At 36.8% G+C, this 21,635-nt stretch overlaps 1 protein-coding gene across 2 annotated transcripts in view; it reads right to left on the bottom strand.

Annotated features, from left to right (window-relative positions):
* The window catches only part of LOC136027165 (uncharacterized), a 92,238-nt gene extending 71,653 nt beyond the window's left edge, over positions 1-20,585 (bottom strand). The window contains exon 1 of one of the 2 annotated variants that reach the window (XM_065704164.1): positions 20,308-20,585. In XM_065704164.1, the coding sequence (XP_065560236.1) occupies positions 20,308-20,512 (205 nt within the window). In that variant the 5' untranslated portion in view covers positions 20,513-20,585. The remainder of the gene's footprint in view (positions 1-20,307) is intronic. The other variant, XM_065704163.1, reaches the window with a different exon arrangement.
* Between the last annotated feature and the right edge of the window lie 1,050 nt (positions 20,586-21,635).

The raw sequence follows: 21,635 nt of genomic DNA, 5'->3' as shown, positions 1-21,635 counted from the left end.
CCCCCATCTACTCCCCCCAATGTCCTAGGATCTGGTCGGAATTTAAAATTAGAACTTTAAAGCACAAGATCCTTCTAAATATCAAATTTCATTAAGATCTGGTCACCCTATCGTAAGTTACAAATACCTCAATTTTCAAAATTACCCCCCCCCCCAATTCCACCAAAGAGAGCAGATCCGGTCCGGTTATATCAGTCACGTATCTTAGACAGGTTTCTATTCTTCCCATCCAGTTTCATCCTTGTCTCACCGCTTTAAGTATTTTCTAAGATTTCCGGTCCCCCCCAACTGCCTCCCCCAATTACGCTTGATCCGGTTGAGATTTAAAATAAGAGATCTGAGTTACGAGATGCTTCTAAATATGAAGTTTCATGAAGATCCGGTTACTCCTTCGTAAGTTAAAAATACGTCATTTTTTCTTATTTTTCAGAATTAACCCCCCCCCCCAATAGAGCAGATCCGTTCCAATTATGTAAATCACGTATGTAAGACTTCTGCTTATTTTTCCCACCAAGTTTCATCCCGATCCCTCCAATCTAAGCGTTTTCCATGATTTTAGGTTCCCCCAGCCCAAACTTCTCCCAATGTCACCAGATCTGGTCAGGATTTAAAATAAGAGCTTTGAGACACGATATCCTTCTAAATATCAAATTGCATTGAGATCCGATCACCCGCTCGTAAGTTAAAAATACCTCATTTTTTCTAATTTTTCAGAATTAACCCCTCCCCCAACTACCTCAAAGAGAGCGGATCCGTTCCGGTTATGTCAATAATGCATCTAGGACTCATGATTATTTTTCCCACCAAGTTTCATCCCGATCCCTCCACTCTAAGTGTTTTCCAAGTTTTAGGTTTCCCCCTCCCAACTCCCCCCCAATGTCACCAGATCCGGTCGGGATTTAAAATAAGAGCTCTAAGACACGATATCCTTCTATACATCAAATTTCATTGAGATCTGATCACCCGTTCGTAAGTTAGAAATACTTCATTTTTTCTAATTTTTCAGAATGTCGGTCTGTCGGTCCCGTTTTTGCTACTTTAGGCACTTCCAGGTAAGCTAGGACGATGAAATTTGGAAACCGTATCAGGGACCGGACCAGATTAAATTATAAATTTTTATTTTCCCGATTTGACCATCTGGGGGGGGGAGAGTGGGGGGCCGGTTAATTAGGAAAAATAGAAAAAATGTAAGTATTTTTCACTTACGAAAGGTTGATCAGATCTTAATGAAATTTGATGTTTGGAAGGACATCGTGTCTCAGAGCTCTTATTTTAAATCCCGACCGGATATGGTGACATTGGGGGGATTTAGGAGGGGGAAACCTAAAATCTTGGAAAGCACTTAGAGTGGAGGGATCGGGATGAAACTTGGTGAGAAAAATAAATACAAGTCCTAGATACATGATTGACATGACCGGAACGTATCTGCTCTCTTTGGGGTAGTTGTTTTAATTCTGAAAAAATTAAAAAAATGAGGTATTTTTAACTTACGAACGGGTGATCGGATCTCAATGAAATTCGGTATTTAGAAGGATATCGTGTCTCAAAGCTCTTATTCTGAATTCTGACCGGATCTGAAGACATTGGGGGATTTTGGGAGGGGGGGGGACCTAAAATCATGGAAAACGCTTAGAGTGGACGGATCGGGATGAAACTTGGTGGGGAAAATAAACAGAAGTCTTAGATACGTGACTGACATAATTGGAACAATGACATAATTGGGGGTTAATTCTGAAAAATTAGAAAACATGACGTATTTTTAACTTACGAAGGAGTGATCGGATCTTCATGAAACTCCATATTTAGAAGGACCTCGTAACTCGGATCTCTTATTTCAAATCTCAACCGGATCCAGCGTCATTAGGGGCAGTTGGGGGGACCGGAAATCTTAGAAAATACTTAAAGCGGAGAGATAAGGATGAAACTGGATGGGAAGAATAAAAACAAGTGTAAGATACGTGTCTGACATAACCGGACCGGATCCGCTCTCTTTGGTGGAGTTGGGGGGGGGGGGTTATTCGGAAAAATGAGGTATTTGTAGCTTACGAACAGGTGACCAGATCTTAATGAAATTTGATATTTAGAAGGATCTTGTGTTTTTAAGCTCTTATTTTAAATTGCCAACCAGATCCTGTGACATTGGGGGGAATTGGAGGGGGAAACCGGAATTCTTAGAAAACGTGAAAATTGGGGTATTTTTATCTTACGAATAGGTGATCGGATCTTAATGAAACCTAATATATTAGGATTTTATGTCTCAGATAATCCATTTTCGACTCGAATTGGATCCGGGGACATAAGGGGTTGAAGGAGGGAAACAGAAATCTTGGAAAACGCTTATAGTGGAAAGATCAGGATGAAACTTGATGGGAAGAATAAGCACAAATTCTAGATACGTGATTGACATAATTGGAACGGATCCGTTCTCTTTGGAGGAGCTGGGGAGTGTTAATTTGGAAGAATTAGAAAAATTGAGGTATTTTTAACTTAAGAACGGGTGACCGGATCTTAATGAAATTTGATATTTAGAAGGAATTCATGTCTCAGAGCTCTTATTTCAAATCCCGACCAGATCTGTTAGGGGGAAATAGGAAATCTTGGAAAACGCTTAGAGTGGAGGAATCGGGATGAAGCTTGGTGGATAGAATAAGTAAATGTCGTAGATACGTGATTGCCGTAACCGACTGGATTCGCTCTCTTTGGGGGAGTTGGGGGGAGGGGTTCAGTGCTTTGGAAAGTTTGGTGCTTATGGACGTGCTAAGACGATGAAAATTGGTAGGCGTGTCAGGGAGCTGCACAAATTGACTTGATAAAGTCGTTTTCCCAGATTCGACCATCTGGGGGGCTAAAGGGAGGGGAAAAATTAGAAAAATGAGGTATTTATAACTTACGAGTGGGTGATCGGATCTTAATGAATTTTTATATTTAGAAGGACATCGTGACTCAGAGCTCTTATTTTAAATCCCGACCGGCATTAAGCCTCTGATTTTCCTTTCAAATCAATCTATTGGTTCTTAGGATTTTGTTAGAGCTCATACCATATGAGCTCTTAGTTCTTTTTTACTAGTTCAAGAGGGGCGACGATCTTTCTATATGCGGTTCTGACTTCAGCAGTGGTTCGGAAAAAATCTTTCAAAAGCTTTTTTTAAAGCACTAAGAACAGCTAATAATCTGAATGCTTGTAAATTTGTCTACGAGAATTTTGAGAAGTGTGACTTTTTTGATTGATTAAAACTATGAAGTGAAACTTAGTGAGAAGCAGTACCAAAGCGTCTGTCTTACTTAGCCTGAAATAGTTGAAATTAAAAAATGCAATAACTACACCATTTTGGAATTACAGCCAGATGAGGCTGGAAATAAACCAGAATAAGCACACACTCGAGCACATACACAGACTGAACTTCAAATAGCTGCATGTGTAAAGCCAAAAACCAAAGTACCTTGAAAGGTAATTTCTATATATACCTAACACTACCTACGCACAAACTTTGTGCTAGGATCCATTTTTCTGATCATACGATCGCTGAGTAGATCCATAAATTAATTGCATGAATAGATATTAGCTATTGCGGAAAAAGCATTTCATTGCACGAGCAGGTAAACAGTCGCAAGACATCTAACAATCATTGGTGCGTAGTGAAACAGGCTTAAATAACCGGTTTTGCCTGCTTCAAACACCGTAAGAAACCTTTGCTGGTGGCATTAAAAACAAGGCGCAAAGAGCTCGCCAAACAGACGCTGTTTGTACTCTATTATAAACTAATAAGTCAGTGAGTGCTCCATGTCAGGTAGAAGATTAATATTTCAAGCCACGGTCTTACGCATGGAAAACGAAAAAGACCTAACAAATTGGAACTTTGAGAAGACCTGAATGTTTTTTTTTTAATTTCTGACACCGTTTTCCATATCCGACAGAAACAGGATTTTTTAAATTTTTGTTGAAAGTCAGGTACAATTTATTTCTAAACCCTTTCCGATACATTGCACAAAAGGGCAACCTCCAAACATGTCCTTAAAATTCATTCTAGGCTTAAGCAATTAATTGTGATTTATCTTATTAAAAGTGCTTTGATCCTGGTATCCTGCACAACTTGTGATGCAGCACTGCTAGGTTTCTTTCTTTTCTATCACACATACGAAATGTATACAAAAATGTATACGAAATGTATACAAAAGCTCTGTAGTCCACATATATTTCTAGTAGGTCATAAATTTCTTTCAAAGTCTTCCTTGGAAAACTAAGTTCAGTTTTAATCGTAAGTCTGTAGGTGTGACTCATCGCACTTAGAGGTGCAATCAGGGATTATAAAACGGTTTAAAATAATGCTGCCCCAGCGTAATTTCATGACTGCATTTTTCAATTATTTACTTGCAAATGTATATGTAAAGTGTAGCTTGTGTGTCTATAATAGCGTCCTGAATTATATTCGACGTAATCAATTGAGGGACCTTTTTCCTTCTTTTTTTTCAATCGTGCATAGACTAATCAGTTCAAAGAAAATTAGCAGTTTTCCTTTAAGATACAAAAAGGGTAAAGCCTTGAATATATTTCGTATTTACTTCCAAAAACCTTTTTTTTTATATTTTTCAAATATTTTTAGAAAGAAAAACTTAAACAGGTTAAACAAGTTTTCCAACTGAAAGTAAGGAGCAATCTTAAAACTTAAAGCGAACAGTAATTATTACGTATATGAGGAGGGGTTAGTCCTCCTCACCATCTCGCTCTTACGCTAAAAGTTTTTTAGTGTTTTAAAAAAGCTTCTTATTGTTCTAATTAAACGAACATAGTGTATCAGGAGTCGTTCTTAAGGAATTGGGACAGAATTCGAATTTTAGCGTAAAGAGCGAGGTGTTGTGGAGGACTAACCCCCCTCATATACGTAATAATTTCTGATCGTTTTAAGTTTTAATGTTTTTCCTTATAGAGGAACCATGACAGTTTGATAGAGGCAAAGAGTGAAATGTCTTTATACCCTAAGGAGGAAGCACTACTTTTCTTTGAAATCTTTTTAATTGCCTTGTATGCCTTGTCAACATAGTTTCCACGCAGGATTATGTTACTGCTAATAATCTAAAGGGACAATGCACTAATACACTCCTTCAAATGGAGAGGCATCCCTGATATGATATTATTTCGATTCAAAGCTTGCTGGACTCCGTTTTGGCGTCTGGAATTGGTTACACTTATTGAAGGATGTTAGTGCATTAGCACAGGAATCTAAACAAAACCGACTTTTCTTTTTGAAAAAAAGCATTTGAATTGATTTGGCGGAACCAGAACTCTTTCCAATCAATCAAGAACAGGTGGTTTTCCGTGAAAATGGATCGGATACAAGTAGACACATGACTGTTACTGTTCATTTAGAGTGAAAACTTATCGTGTTTCTGACCAAGATCGTATACAGGGAGGGGGGGCACTGGGCTCAGCCCATTTCCCCGAAATGTTTATCCGACTTATAAAAACATAACAAAATGCATATAAACAAAGTTTTAATAAGTTCTTCCATTATTTTGTAAACCCCATACCTCCTCTCCAAACAAAATCCCAGATACGCCCTTGTTACTGACCACGTAAAAATTATGCAGCAAACATTGATGAACTAGCAACCGAAAAAATAGTCCAAGAGTTATTAAAGGATTGTGGTACGGATTTTATAATTGCTCGGCTTATATACTAAATAGATGAATTTCTTACACCTGGCTAGTCCTTTGTTAAAAAACCTTAGTGTAGGATTTTTCTGTATTGAGCATATATTGTCAGTAAAATAGATTAAAAAACTTTTCTGATGTTCACCCATACTCGATTTAAATTTGTTATGTTTTTTTTCAAAATTTTGCGGTTCAACTGCAAACACTTAGTTAGATGGTGAGGAGAAAATTATTACGTATATGAGGGGGGTTAGTCCTCCACAACACCTCGCTCTTTACGCTAAAACATTTTCAACTTTACGCTAAAAACATTTAGTATGTTTTTTTTCAAAATTTATGTTTTTTTTCAAAATTTAGGTCTGTACACATTGTAATTGTTTGGATTCGGTAAGAAATAGTTATGACAGAGTTCAGATTTTTCCCGTTTCTGTCCTTTTTGAATTTTATGGTTAATCTCTTTTTAAAAATGAAAATATCATAAAATGAAAACATCATAAAAATGACGCTGAAAGTTTGGTTGATGCACTGAAAAGTGATGGAGATGAATATTAAACAAGAAATTTTCTTTTAATTAGAAAACTTTCTAAGAGGTCTAAAACGTCTGCATTTTAATCCGTCATGTTCTTCTTTCCATATCAGAGTTGGAGATACCTCCTTATAGTATTTATTTTTTAAGGTTTTCATGGAATTAAAGATCGAAGTGGAAATTTAAAACAAATAAAAATATTGCTTCATAGTTTATGCAACATGTAAATTCCAGAATATAATTTGGATTTTCTAAAAAAAAAAAAAAAAAAAAAAAAAAAAAAAAAAAAAAAAAAAAAAAAAAAAAAAAAAAAAAAAAAAAAAAAACATAGTCAGTAATCAGTAAAGGGCTAGCTTTTCTATATTCTAGAAACATAAGGAAATATCACAAGTCAGTTTATTTGAAGCAGATTGCAAGGCTATATGTTGTGTAAACTGGGAGGCAATAACTTTGTCGGTTTCAAGTTTCAGCATTGCTCTTTACTTTCAACAGATAAACTTGTTTCCTAAAGCTAATTTTAGTTCTTTTTTAGCTTTTTTTGATGCACACAATCAATTATGCAACATAGTCGAAGAAATTGAAGAAGTCAACATGGGTTTTAGTTAAAATAGGGCATTAAAAATAGATTTTACTTCCAACCTCTCTTAAAATTGTCCATAAAAAAGGACATTTTACCATATAAAAAAGGGGAATAGAATCCTAGGTATCTCGGAGGAATTGCAAATAAAAACTCAATTACTTATGAGATAACGTCCTAAACGAAATATACAGAGATTTTAGATAACTGAAGAACATTAAAATAATTGTAAATGTGTAGCCCTACGGAGATTATTGCAATTTCGAATTTATGGAAAATAATTGCAATGCCTCTTACGCAATACTGTAAAGATGGTACTTGTGTATTATTCAGAACACACTCAATAAGTGAAGTTAGGTTCTTTCGTGAAACAAACTACGATACAGGTAAATTTTAATTAAATATTTGATACTTGTTCATTATTCAGTTGATTCAATTCAATGGAGAACACACTAAAGAATTTTGCTGAGAAAATCCAGTTTCATAGCCACAAAGATAAAACTCAATTTAGTTTGCTACGCATAGCGATAGAAGATAGTGTCTGAACATGGATTTTGAAATGAAGATTTGGAATTTGTCAAAGACTAAAAAGAGGTAATTATATTGTTGGCTAAGTTTGGGCTATTACATTACTATTACATTAGGGGGGATAAAAGAAAAACAGGCACCTCAGGATTTCAAGCTGTTTTTCAAAATTTCCCTGAATGTGCTTTTGTACATTACTTTTAATATTAGGATAAATTTTAAACATAGTAAGAATAATCTTGAATAATTTTTGAATTTGGTTTAAAACGTTTTTTTTTGTTTCACTAGGCATAAAAAACTCGTTTTTTAATTTGCACTTATTAAGGGGCCTGACACGGGGAGCATTCAGGAGAGAAGAGAAGTTTTTAGTATCCGGATTAGGACTTTATGTAATGAAGGATTCATTAGTAAACGATACAAAGGTCTATCTTTGGTGTCGTATGGCACCTTATGATAGTGTCGTCTGGACGATTTATACTAAGTATATAGATGTACGCATTAGCTTTCAAATGAGCTCGTAGACAGTTATCTATGGTGTTTCGACACCCCTCTAGCGCTGGAAAAATGACACTAAATGAAAAAGAAAATACTTTAGCGTTTCAAGCTTTTTTTTAAATTTCCCCAAAATAGTTTTCTTATTTAACTTTTACTGTTAATATAAACATAAATAACAGTTGTTAATAGAGCTGTATTAACAACTGTTAATAGTTATTAATAGAGCTGTAAATAACAAGTCAGAATAGAGCTGTAAGATTACTATCGGAATTTTATGTTTCTGATGAGGTTCCTGCTCGTGAGCATTTTAAACAAATAAGTTAATGGATGTATCCCAAATACGAGATTACCAAGTCGCGATTTTCTCGTACAAATATTCGAATCGCCTGCTCACCCCTGCTTTTGAAAATCTTTTTATTTTTAATAGAGACCGTCATGATCATAATACAACAAAAGTTGATAACTCAACTCATGAGTTCAGAAGTACCACTCGGGCATCTTTTATGATTCGGCATTACGGTCATAAACATAAATGTTTGGAATATATTGCCCGAGTGTGTGAAAAATGCGCCTAGTCTTCCGGCCTTCAAGTCACGGGCAAAGAAGTTTCTTTTATCTCATGAGTGATTTTGATGTGAAGCCCGCTCCAGGCTGCTATTCTGTTCAAGGCATTTCCCTGATTTATTTTGATGTTAATTTTTTTTGTCTTCTTCTTGTCTTTTCTCTTTCTCTTTTTTTCTTTCTTCCTTCATCAGTTGAGTTTCTTTGTGTTGAGTAGCGTGATATGAATGTGGTTTTAATTAGCTGAGGGTGATAACCTCACATGCCCTTCCAAGCTTATTGCCTTTCTTGGCAGGCGAATGGCGAATAGTGTTTGTTTTCTTTTTTTAATGTATATCTCATTAAAACATATCTCATTTGAACATGGGGATCATAAAAGTGTATGCTCTCCAGCCTCCCAACTCTTGAAATTGCATCAACAAGTGCAGTTGTTGGTGCCATATGGCACGTATTGATTGTTTTATCAAGACGAATCAAACAGCTCGTGGTAACGAACTGTAGTAAGGAGCGACCCGGCTCAATAATAACCAAAACTCTAAAAAACGGAATTTCGATACTAATTATATATCACAAGAATCAAATTCTTATGCTGTTTTTAAATATATGAGTTTCATCAAATTTAGTCGAACCTATCAAAAGTTCGAGCCTGAGAAAATTTGCCTTATTTTGGAAATAGGGGGAAACACCCCTAAACATTATAGTATCTTTAAAAAATCACACCATCACATTCAGCGTTTCAGAAAACCATACAGTAGAAGTTTCAAGCTCCTATCTACAAAAATGTGGAATTTCGTATTTTTTGCCAGAAGACCGATCCTGGGTGCGTGTTTATTTGTTGTTTTTTCCCAAGGGGTGATCGTGTCAACCCAGTGCTTTTAGAATGTTGAGGAAGGGCTCATTCTGACGGAAATTAAAAGTTCTAGTGCCCTTTGTAAGTGACCAAAAAAAATCGGAGGGCACCTAAGCCTCTTCCCACGCTCATTTTTTCCAAAAGTCACCGGATAAAAAATTTTGAGATAGCCATTTTGTTCAGCTTAGTCAAAATACCTAATTACTATGTCTTTGGGGGTGACTTACTCCCTCACTGTCCCCGGAAAAGGGGCTGCAAGTTACAAACTTTGACCATCGTTTACATATAGTAATGGTTATTGGGAAGTGTACAGACGTTTTCAGGGGGATTTTTTCTGGTTAGGTGGAGGGGGTCGAGAGGAGGGGGTGAATCGGAATTATCTTTCCATGGAGAATTTGGGGGAAGAGAATTTTCATGAAGGGGGCGCAGGATTTCTGGCATTCTTTAAGAAAAAAAACAGTGAAAAACTAAATATGAAAAAGTTTTTTTTTCAACTGGATGTAAGGAGCAACATTAAAACTTAAAACGAACATAAATTATTACACATATGAGGAGGTTCATCTCCTCCTAAATACCTCGATCTTTACGCTAAAGCATTTTTTGTAATTTCAACTATTTATTCTACGACCCTTGTGATTCAGGGGTCTTTTATAAAAGAATTGCGATAAAATTAAAGCTTTATTGTAAAGAGCAAGGTATTGAGGAGGGGGCCAACCCTCTCATATACGTAATTCAAATATACGAATATACAAGCTCGTTACGAAAGTTAATTCGTAAGTTGCGTATATTTATTACTAACAAAAACGTTCGTTAAAAAATTCAAAGTTCTAGCTGCATTTTTAAGGAACCAAAAAATTGAAGGGCACCTAGGCCTCCTCTTCCGCCCCTTTTTTCTCAAAATTGTCCTATCAAAACTATGAGAAAGCCATTTAGCCAAAACAAAATTAATATGCAAATTTCGTTTTAATTATTCATGTGCGGAGAGCCAAAATCAAAACATGCATTAATTCAAAAACGTTCGGAAATTCAATAAAAAAACAAGTTTTTTCAACTGAAAGTAAGGAGCGACATTAAAACTTAAAACAAACAGAAATTACTCTGTATATGAAAGGGGCTGTTACCTCCTCAACGCCCCGCTCTTTACGCTAAAGTTGTTTTATTGTTATAAAAAGTAGAGTTGTGAGATAGGGCCAAACTTTAGTGTAAAGAGCGGGGCATTGAGGAGCGAACATCCCCTTTCATATACAGAGTATAGGAGTTCGTTACGTAAGTTATTTCGTATGTTAGGTATATTTATTACTAATGAAAATGTTCGTAAAAGAATAAAAAGTTTTAGTTGCCTTTTTAAGTAACCAAAAATTGGAGGGCAACTAGGCCTCCTCACCCAGCCCTTTTTTTTTATCAAAATCGTCCGATCAAAACTACGAGAAAGCCATTTAGCCAAAAATAATAAGCAAATTTTGTTTTAATTATTCATGTGCGGTGGGTCAAAATCAAAACATGAGTTAATTCAAGAACGTTCAGAAATTGAATAAAAAACAAGTTTTTACAACTGAAAGTATGGAGCGACATTAAAACTTAAAAGGAACAGACATTATTCCGCATATGAAAGGGCTGTCCCCTCCTCAATGCCCTGCTCTTTACGCTAAAGTTTGACTCTTTCTCACAACTTAGCGTAAAGAGTGGGGCACTGAGGTGGGGACAACCCCTTTCATATACAGAATAATTTATGTTCGTTTAAAAAAGCACGTAAATATAAACCTTAGCTTACGAATGAACCCTTTAATATCTCCCTATGATGTTTTGGTACCCCACTAATGGCCAATAAAAACAAGACATGAAGAACAAAAAGGAGAAACATCACTATTTCCCATGCAAAAAAGTTATTTTCCCTGTAGCTCAAGATGGGGAAGGACTGTATGTTTCGTGTATGACTTTCCGTACGATGGCAATTCAGATGGTTTATTTTTCATTTCGACACGAGGTCATTTTTGGGGGTTTAAGCAAGGCCGTATCCAGGGCGTTTACCGGGTTTGACCCCCCCCCCGAAATTTTTTTTTCGAAGCATAATAAGTACCAAATATACATAACTAAATTGTTTATGCGTTTTGTAAAGTTTCTTGGTAACCCAATCACCCTCCCCCCCCAAAAAAAAATCCTCCCCCCTAAACAAAAAATTAATTCTGGATATGCCATTGGGGCTCATGCTAATTTTTTTCGCTAGACATTTTTTTCAAAACTAGTTTTTAAGATTTTAGTTACTATTTGAAATGGTTTACTAGGTTGCAGCTACCGCTGCAACCATGACGAGTATTTGCTTGAGGTACCTAAAAATTGTATTTGTTTGCTTAATCTGAATTCCTCAACCAACGAAAAATTATTGAACAGAGCAAAAGTTTTAATGAAGACATATTTTTTCAAAAAATGTCACCATAACCGTACACAAGCTAGCAATTTGTCCAACATATCTGAAATATGTAATACCAGAAAAACAAGTGACTTTTGAACTTATCGCTCTGACATCACCGGAAAGATAAATCTTAGTCAAATCAAACCTTCCTTGGTAACGAATATTATAAATTCCCTACAATTGGCAATTAAAATGTAAAACAACAAAGTATGTCACACTTCAGTTTTTTGGCTGTATTTTTTTATATTCAAATATATGTTGGATGCCAAATCCAGTACGTACGCAGAATTTTTTCAAGGGGTGAGGGTGGTGTCAATGATAATCTGTTTTTTTGTAATTTGAATAAGGAGCGCCCAGAAATTCAAGAAAATCTAGGACTTTGGGTATTCCTGGATCAGAGCCCTATATAAATCCCTGGAACAGGCTTTCTCAATGTGAAAGATAAATTAGCTTCATTAAAAGGGGAGAATAAGAGGGAAAAGTACCTTCTGGTACCAAAATCGGTTCGCAGGAATCTCTTTAGAATTATTTTTGGTATTTGGAACGGAACCTTGGGTTTTGAAAAATTTCAAATGAGACACGATCATCTGATCCCTTCCCCACCCGCTCCTAAAATTCAGGCTGTGTTCACATATCCATTCTTTTATTACACTACCGGACTGTTATCTAAGTAAAATATAAATTTTTAAAATCAGTAAAGAAATCTTCAAAATTGATTTGATAATATAGCAAACTGTTAATGCTTTTCATATTGGTATACAACAATAAACAACTACTGAAAGGATGAGCACATTAAAAGTCCTGACCGTGCAAATTATTCGACCAAGCTCGTGGAGCCTGAAAATAATTGATTGCCAAGGAGGTAATATTTCCCCATTTTATCTTTCTGGGAAAATAAATTTAAGCTTTGATGAAAACTTATATGACCTAAGACTTCAAGCGTGGGTAACTGTTAATGCAAGCAAGGAGTAGTCATAATAAATAAGTGGTGTTTCCAGTACAACCTAAATACCGTGGAAAGTTTTGCCAGGATAGTTTTCACAGGAGGAGGTTATAGGATTTATTCAAACAAATAATTTTCTGTGTATAATTTAGCATAGAAAAACAAATGTAAGAATTAACAATAAAAGAGAAAATGGTATCAACTATGGGCGCAGAAGTCTATTTCGAAGAGGCCTGTTTGAAAAAAAAATGCAAAAAGAAGCACATGCTATAGAAAAAAAATAAAGAGTGATCCTAAATATCCTGAGATTTCGGGGAGGGCACATGCTTGATGTCTTTGCATACGAAACTAGAAGATATTTTTTCAAAATTATGTTACTTAGAATGGAGGATCAATCGTTTCACGAAGAGTTAAAAATTCTGAATAAATTGGGTAATCATTACACTGGGTAATAGCCACGCCAGGGGTTTCTCAACTGATTGAGACTAATTTTGGTGTTCTGAGTCCGAATATCACATTCATTTTGCTCTATCAGGTCAAACATTTGAGATGCAGCCATAAGCCTATCTGAAGACCTTTACATATGCTAATATCAGGGTTTGAGTTCAATCATATTTTCCTTGAAGAATATATCGAATTACAACATTATTTTATCTCCTTAAAGTAGCTACATATGTTTATGCTTGATTAAAAGGCTATTTAATTAACCATTTACCCAATCAAATTGATTCTAAATTTCATTGCCTCACATTAACCTGCATTTTTCTATTTCTTTCACTTCAGTGATATGGCTTCCGCGCGACGGTCTTGTAGAAATGATCCTGACGTTTTCTGCTACATCTGCGGAGATTACACGCTGTCAGTGGACAGGAGGGACATCATAGGATTTGTAAAGTGCGCCTACGAGGCTTAATTTGCACTCAAACTGGGTGACCAAGATAAGTCTTGGGCACCACACACAGTGTGCTAGACGTGCGTGTAATACCTCCGGTGGTGGAAGAAGGGTGGGAAAACTTTACTGAAGGTTGGGATACCGATGGTTTGGAGGGAGCCATTACACCAGGCTTCGGATTGCTACTTCAGCGCCATCAATACTACTGGCGTCAACCAGAAGAATCGACACAGCCTCCAGCACCCCGACCTTCCATCTGCCCATTGTCCAGTTGCTCACTGTGAAGAAATTCCTGTACCAGCCTTCACACAGCTTTCCGACAGCGACGACAAGGCCACCGGTGCAGATGAGGGAAAACATACAGAAGAGGAGTGTAAAGCAAAATATGGTCTGCAGCCGTTTGTACAATGTGAGCTTAATGATCTGGCTCGGAATCTCAGCTTGTCGAAGACTTCCTCTGAGCTGTTGGATTTCAGATTCAAAGTGGAAAGTCTACTTAGTGAGGACGCGCGCATCACTTTCTTTCGTAGAAGGTAATGAGGACTATATTGGCTACTTCTACCAGGAGGAAAACCTCGCGTAATGCCGAAATGTTGCTAGTCTTCTTGGTAAACTCGGCGCCCCTCAATATGATCCGAGAGATTGGCAACTCTTCACTGACAGCAACAAGTGCTCTTTGAATTGTGCGCTCCTCCGCAACAGGAACCAGTTCGCCTCAATCCCTCTTGTACACATCACAACTCTCAAAGAAAAATATGATGCAGTGAAGTACGTGTTAGACAAAATCCAATATGAGCAACACCAATGGATCATCTGCATCGACTTCAAGGCGGTGAACTTTCTTCTTCATCATCAATCCGGGTTTAAGAAGTCCCATGCTTTATATGTAGGCATATATGTGACGGTCGAGATAGATCCCAGCACTATGTAAAAAAAGAGCGGCTGGCGCCAGAGCAGTTAGCAGCTGGGGCGAGAAACATAAAAAACGAATCTCTTACTGACCGGGAGAAGCTATTGATCCCACCACTACACATGAAGCTTAGATTAATGAAGCAGTTCAAGCGCACTCTATAAAAAGGATAGGAGGTGCTTCAACTACGTATGCCGATCCTTTCCTCGACTGACCATAGAAAAGCTGAAGGCCGGCATTTTCGATGGCTCACAGATAATGCAGCTCATAAAGGACACATAGTTCGTAAACTCAATGAGCACGCTACAATGCGCCATGTAGAAATCGGTTATGCAGGTGGTGGATGGCTTCCTGGGGAGAACGAAGGCAGCAAACCCCGCCACACTCGTCAGCAGTATGATAGAGGCCTTCCAAAACCTTGGATGATTGATGAGCGTAATGATACACTTCCTGTACTCACACATGGAGAAGTTTCCTGAAAACCTTAGGCCGATGAGTGACGAGCAGGGAGAAATGTTCCATGAGGACCTGCACCAAATGAAGAAGAGGTGCCAGGCAAGTTGGGTCGCAGTCATGATAGTGTGCTACTGATGGTCGCCGTGTAGGGACAGCCCAGAAGCTGCTCACACGCGGGAATCGAGCTGATTCATGCCGTGAACTCTAAAATTTTGTGTGGCGTAACGCTCATTCTTTTACTATTTATGAATAATGCTTATCAAATCTGATGGAGTAAATAAAAACTGAATTTGGATTCGTTGACCGTTATTTCTGGAGGAAAACAGAAAAAAATCGCCAAAGGTTTCTCAGCTGATGATCCACAGAAATTTGTTTTTTAATCAAAATTGACTTTTTTTTTAGTTTCTGTAGCACAAAATCCTGACCTGATTGACCAAAACCAAGGTCATTTTCAGACTCAAAATTTGTCTGCATCTAAATTAGTCTGGTTGAACTGGAAAACCCTGGACGATTTTTAGAAAATCGTAAGCAAATGGTGTGTGCTCGGAAACAAGTGCCCCACAAAATTAAGCAAAACAGTATTAAAATTCTTGTCATAATTTGCTGTATTTCCTGTTTTATTTTCCTGCCAATCATCAATCTTGTTTTGAACTTTTTAGAAAGCGATCGCACAAAAATCTTTTCGTTTTCTCGGGACTATTTTTCGTCAGACTGATTTTACTTTTACTGTTCCGATTAAAATCCTTCCCGAGTCATTTTGAATTCGTATTTTTTTTTCTATCTCTGGACGTAAGAGGCTCTTGTCGAAAATCGAAAATTCCATGAATTTTTTAGATAGACTGGCGAAAATGAAAAACGCGTTTTCTTACAATTGTCATTTTAACCCTTGGAAGAGAAGATCGGATTATCCTTTCTAAGAGGGGAGGTGGTCAAAGAAAAAAGCACAATGAGGAAGATTTCCCTCTTAGAGCAACTATATTTACTTGTCATATTGTAATTTCTATTGTCATTCTGTCTTTTTTGATATGCTTATTATTTAAATCGTAGTCCTTTTTTCCCCATCTGTATTTGTCGTTTATTGGAAATACACTCAAGAAGTGATGTTAGGTTAATCCTAATGAAACATAATAAAATATGATATAATAATAGTTTAGAAACAAAATTATGGAAACAAAACATAACCCAGCCCAACCTAAAACCCACCCCATCCCCTAATGTGCACATATATATCTAAGTCCGATGCATTGTTTCTTCCGTCACTTGTTTTCATAGTGATGGAAAGGGTTTTCTGAGATGTAACCTAAGCGTAATTCTTGTGTTTCCAATAACCGACAAGTAACCTCTCTTTTTTATTTTATCTGTAGTTTTTTTCTCCTTTATGTATTTTGATGTGTTTATTTCTCATTCCTTTTAGTGCTAATTTACATTTTCTGTAGTTGTAGATGTGAAATACCGGGTTTCCTGTTCAGTCACCAATTAAGTCTATACCACAGCCTATATAGACACTACATAGGCTGTGGTATATACCTATATAGACATCTATCTATCTATACCGTCTTTTAATGTTTCCAGAATAAATTAACCAACGGAGCGTCTGAACTTAAGGTAATTGGATGGTCAACAGACGAAAATATTTGGTACCTAACTATCATCGAAAGAATTATAGATATAAGAGTATTATTCAATACCATATTTTTAATCCATGACAAATAAAGAATTCTCGAGTTTACTTATTGTCACTAATCACGCTTTGAACAGACAAAGGCTATCCTAAAAGTAATAAAGAGTTAGAATACAAGTCTATAGTTCCCAAGAAGCCATGTCCTTAAGAATCTATTTAATTTTTTGTATAAAGAAGCTTCTGCTTGCAATATACTGAAGTGAGCGAGAAGCCTAATTACTTGTACTTGATTGATTTCTTTATATCTAATTCAAGATTCCTCACTGTTTTTTTTTTTTTTTTTATTATTATTATTTTTTTTTTTTTTTACTGAAGGGAACATGTTGCAAGAGTAATTTCCAATCAGTAAACACCTTCAGGATCCAATAAGTGCGGGAGCCTCGAGCCTTAGCAGCAGAGGCGTAATTTTGTCAAAATCCTGGGGTGGGGGAGGTTAGAGCCAATTTCCAAAATCAAACCAAGTTCTGAGAGGGGCATTTGCCCCATTGCAAATCGCGCGCCTACATAGCGACCAGACTTTAATCTGCTTTTACTGAAAAATTCAGTTATAAGAGCTTAAAACTTAATTAAGAGGGGGGTTAATGCAGAAAAATTAGGTGATTAACATGAAAAAATAAAAAAAAATTCTTGGGTGCTGATCGTTAAAATTCTGATATCTTAGAGGGGAAGGGGTAAAGAAGTCCCTGGAACTGTGTGAATAATTTCTTGGACCACACTGCCCTTTCATAACAACAAAACGAAATGAAAATATTGAAAACGAGTAAAACTTTTGTACAAGTTTGTACAAGCAATAATGAAACTCTGAATTTCGGCTTCACACTCCGAAGGGCTTACTGTATGCATTGTTTTTCATACAATTTTGGATTTGGATAAGCAAAGGATTTGCGATTGAGGTAATATTATAGTTTTTACCGTTACTTTGCTTGGTAAAATGTAAGTACACCAATCGATGTGTCTTAATTACGTTTTTATGGCACTTGGTATTAAACCAAGTGACATATAGCAATCGCAAATTCTGTCGGTCTGTCTTTCGGTCCCGGTTTTGTTACTTTAGGCACTTCCAGGTAAGATAGGACGATGAAATTTGGCAGGCGCATCAGGGACCGGACCAGACTAAATTAGAAATAGTCGTTTTCCCGATTTGACCATCTGGGGAGAGGAAGAGTGAGGGGCCCGTTAATTCTGATCCGCTCCCTTTGGGGTAGTTGGAGGGGGGGGGGGGTAATTCTGAAAAATTAAAAAAATGAGGTACTCTTAACTTATGAACGGTTGATCGGATCTCAATGAAATTTGATATTTAGAAGGATATCGTGTCTCAGAGCTCTTACTTTAAATCCCGACCGGTTCTGGTGACATGAGGAGGGAGTTGGGATGGGGAAACCTAAAATCTTGGAAAACACTTAGAGTGGAGGGATCGGGATGAAACTTGGTGGCAAAAATAAGCACAAGTCCTAGATACATGATTGACATAATCGGAACGGATCCGCTCTCTTTCGGGTAGTTGGGGGGGGGGGATTAATTCTGAAAAATTAGAAAAAATGAGGTATTTTAACTTACGAACGGGTGATCGGATCTAATTGAAATTTTATATTTAGAAGGATATCGTGTCTTAAAGCTCTTATTTTAAATCCCGACCGGGTCTGGTGATTTTGGGGGGAGTTTGGGGTGGGGGAACCTAAAATCATGGAAAACGCTTAGACTGGAGGGATCGGGATGAAACTTGGTGGGGAAAATAAGCAGAAGTCTTAGATACATGATTTTGGAACGGATCCTCTCTATTGGGGGGGGGGGTTAATTCTGAAAAATTAGAAAAAATTACATATTTTTTACTTACGAAGGAGTGATCGGATCTTCATGAAACTTCATATTTAGAAGGACCTCGTAACTCAGATCTCTTTTTTTTAAATCTCAATTGGATCCAGCGTAATTGGGGGGGGGGGGCAGTTGGGGGGACCGGAAATCTTAGAAAATACTTAAAGCGGAGAGATCAGGATGAAACTGGATGGGAAGAATAAAAACCTGTCTAAGATACGTGACTGACATAATCGGACCGGATCTGCTCTCTTTGGTGGAGTTGGGGGGGGGGGGGGGGTAATTTTGAAAATTGAGGTATTTTTAACTTACGAAAGGGTGACCAGATCTTAATGAAATTTGATATTTAGAAGGATCTTGTGTTTTAAAGATCTAATTTTAAATTCCGACCAGATCCTGTGACATTGGGGGGAGTTGGAGGGGGAAACCGGAATTCTTGGAAAACATGAAAATTGGGGTATTTTATCTTACGAATAGGTGATCGGATCTTAATGAAATTTGATATTTAGAAGGAATTCATGTCTCAGAGCTCTTATTTCAAATCCCGACCAGATCTTTCGACATTGGGGGGAGTTGGAGGGGAAAAGTAGAAAACAATTGGAGTGGAGGAATCGGGATGAAGCTTGGTGGATAGAATAAGCAAATGTCCTTGATACGTGACTGACGTAACCGAACTGGATTCGCTCCCTTTGGGGGAGTTGGAGGAGGGGTTCAGTGGTTTGGCGAGTTTGGTGCTTCTGGGCGTGCCAGGACGATGAAAATCGGTAGGCGTGTCAGGGAGCAGCACAAATTGACTTGATAAAGTCGTTTTCCCATATTCGACCATCTGGGGGGCTAAAGGGAGAGGGAAAATTAGGAAAAAATAGGTATTTATAACTTACCAGTGGGTGATCGGATCTTAATGAATTTTGATATTTAGAAGGAAATCGTGACTTAAGAGTTCTTATTTTAAATCCTGACCGGCATTAAGCCTCTGATTTTCCTTTTAAATCAATCTATTGATTCTTAGAATTTTGTTAGAGCTCATACCATATGAGCTCTTGGCTCTTAGCTCTTCTTGCCTTGTCACAAGTGCCATATGAGCTCTTAGCTCTTGTTCCTTATTATTTCTGAGTAGAAAAGGGTGACTAAAAATTCTGAAAACTATTCCAAAGAATCTTAAATACTTGCTTATCTCATCCCTAAAAATACATTACTTTGCTTGACCCCCCCCCCCCTGATGAATCAGTATACAGCCTGTTATAAATATTTACTCTTTAGAATAGCGCAACTCTTCACTTACTCCCCCCCCCTCCGAAAAAATTCTTTGTAAAAAAGAAAAAAAAAGATCCTGGATATGGCTCTGCATGGCAGACTGCATATTTATTCAATAGGGTAGGGGCAAAGTGAAGCAACATACTTTTAGGAATGAGATACGAAAGTATTCATGATTATTTTAAAGTAGTTTTAGTATTTTTGGTAACCCTTTTTAAAAAAAAAAGAACAAGGTGTCACTTTAGGGGTCCCCTTAAGCGGCTCAAAATAAATTTGTCAAGGAAGCAATATTTACTGAGTACGATTTTAACTAATTTTGTTTATGCTAGATATTAATAATAAGAAAAACTAATTGTAAAAGTCAAAGCAAGGGCATCCATAGGAAGGTTAACCCCCCGACCCCTAAGAAGAAGAAAAATGGTAAACTTTATAATACCCTAAAACATGACCTTTTTTCTTGCAAAATAAACCTTTTTTTCTAACCGTAGCTCCCTCACTCTTAGAGAATATATGCAGCAAGGCCGTATCCATAAGGGGGTAGGGGGTTTGAAATCCACCCTGAAATAATTGTCCGACTCGTAAAAAAGTAGCAAAATGAATACAAAGAAAGTTTGATGCGTTTTTAAAGTTTTTTGTAAACCTCCCCCAAAAAATCCTTTGGTAACCCCTCTCCCGAAAACCCTGGATATCGCCCTGATATACAGGTACCCTTGGTTGAAACTACTCTTTTCATTTAGCTTAAATACATAAACAAAATTATAAATACCAACGAGCTTTGACCACTGAGCTGGCGGTCTCCATTCCGGATAGTGTTTTGGAAAACTTTCAGATTTCCAAAACGTATTTAGAATCACTTTATAAACAGTTAAATGATCTTGTTTACATGGAATGTAAGGCCCTTCATCCCTCTTATATCGGCACTCAATTAGAGTCACAAAACACAGGGAAAAGATTACTTTATAACCCTTCATTACAACTTCTTATGAAGAGTTCACCATCACAACTGAGCTAAAGAAGGCTGGATGGAGAACAGAACTGAATAGAGAGATAGTGAGAGACAGAGAAAAGTAAGAGCATATCTGCGCGTACATATGTAAATAAAACAGGGCTGCCACTTGAGTAGCATTTTTGCCAAAATGGAATTTATAAAGACATCTATGTTTATTTTACTGACATATTTATTGTACACTTCTTTGTGTCAACGTAGATTTAAAGGATTTGTCCGAGCAATAACAATTATGAAAATAAATGCTAAAAGGCCAATCTAGACTAGAAGGAACTGAATGTCCATTTTTGGAACTGAAAACTAGATGAAAGCTTTTTTCTCGGGTTTTGGGCACAACATTTAGTGGCAACCCTGAAATACTATGCTGATTCAAAACAAAAGTCTGGTCACGACAAATTGCAATAAATTTGAGAATGACTTGTAAAAGTAGATAGTAATTTCGGTACGTTAAAGATCTGAATGAAGTTGGCAGATCTAACAGACATGTCCGCTACCTTGGTGGTGCAATTTACTTGTCATTCAGTAAAAAGCTATTTGTGTGATAATAATATAATGGGTCTGCAGGGTATCATAGCAACAATGAACATGGCAATGTATTGTTAATTTGGAATAAAATAGCTATATTTGATTCTGGCTAGATCTTCAAATATTGCAGTTTAACTAAAGAATTCGTAAGTTTTAATTAAAACTTATAATAAGTTTTCCTATTTTGATAAAGCCTAAAGAATTTACAGGAGTATTTGTAACTGAATTGGAAGAAAGCCTACGCCTTTTAAGATCAAAAATAAGACAGTAAATATATTGGCTCTAAAAGTCTATTCGAGAAGGCCGAACTGTAGGTAAAAATTAATCAACTTTATTATTAAGGACTCTTGCAACATTGCGCTAAAAAAAACATGGCAAAATACAAATAAGAATAAATTGCTGGAAGACAATTGAAAGGATTTTATTATGAAGATATGTGTTTTCTAGTTCTAGTAACTTCTTGACGACCCTGAGTTATGCAAATGACTATTTTTAGGTTAAGAACTTCATCAATGAATTGCGCTAGGAATAGGAAAGGGAGAATTTCGCATCTTTTTTGAATT

This window comes from Artemia franciscana, chromosome 5 (genome assembly GCF_032884065.1).
Source record: "Artemia franciscana chromosome 5, ASM3288406v1, whole genome shotgun sequence".
NCBI classification, from domain to species: Eukaryota; Metazoa; Arthropoda; class Branchiopoda; order Anostraca; family Artemiidae; genus Artemia; species Artemia franciscana.
The sequence above is the reverse complement of the archived record's forward strand: the minus strand, read 5'-3'. Positions and strand labels throughout refer to the sequence as shown.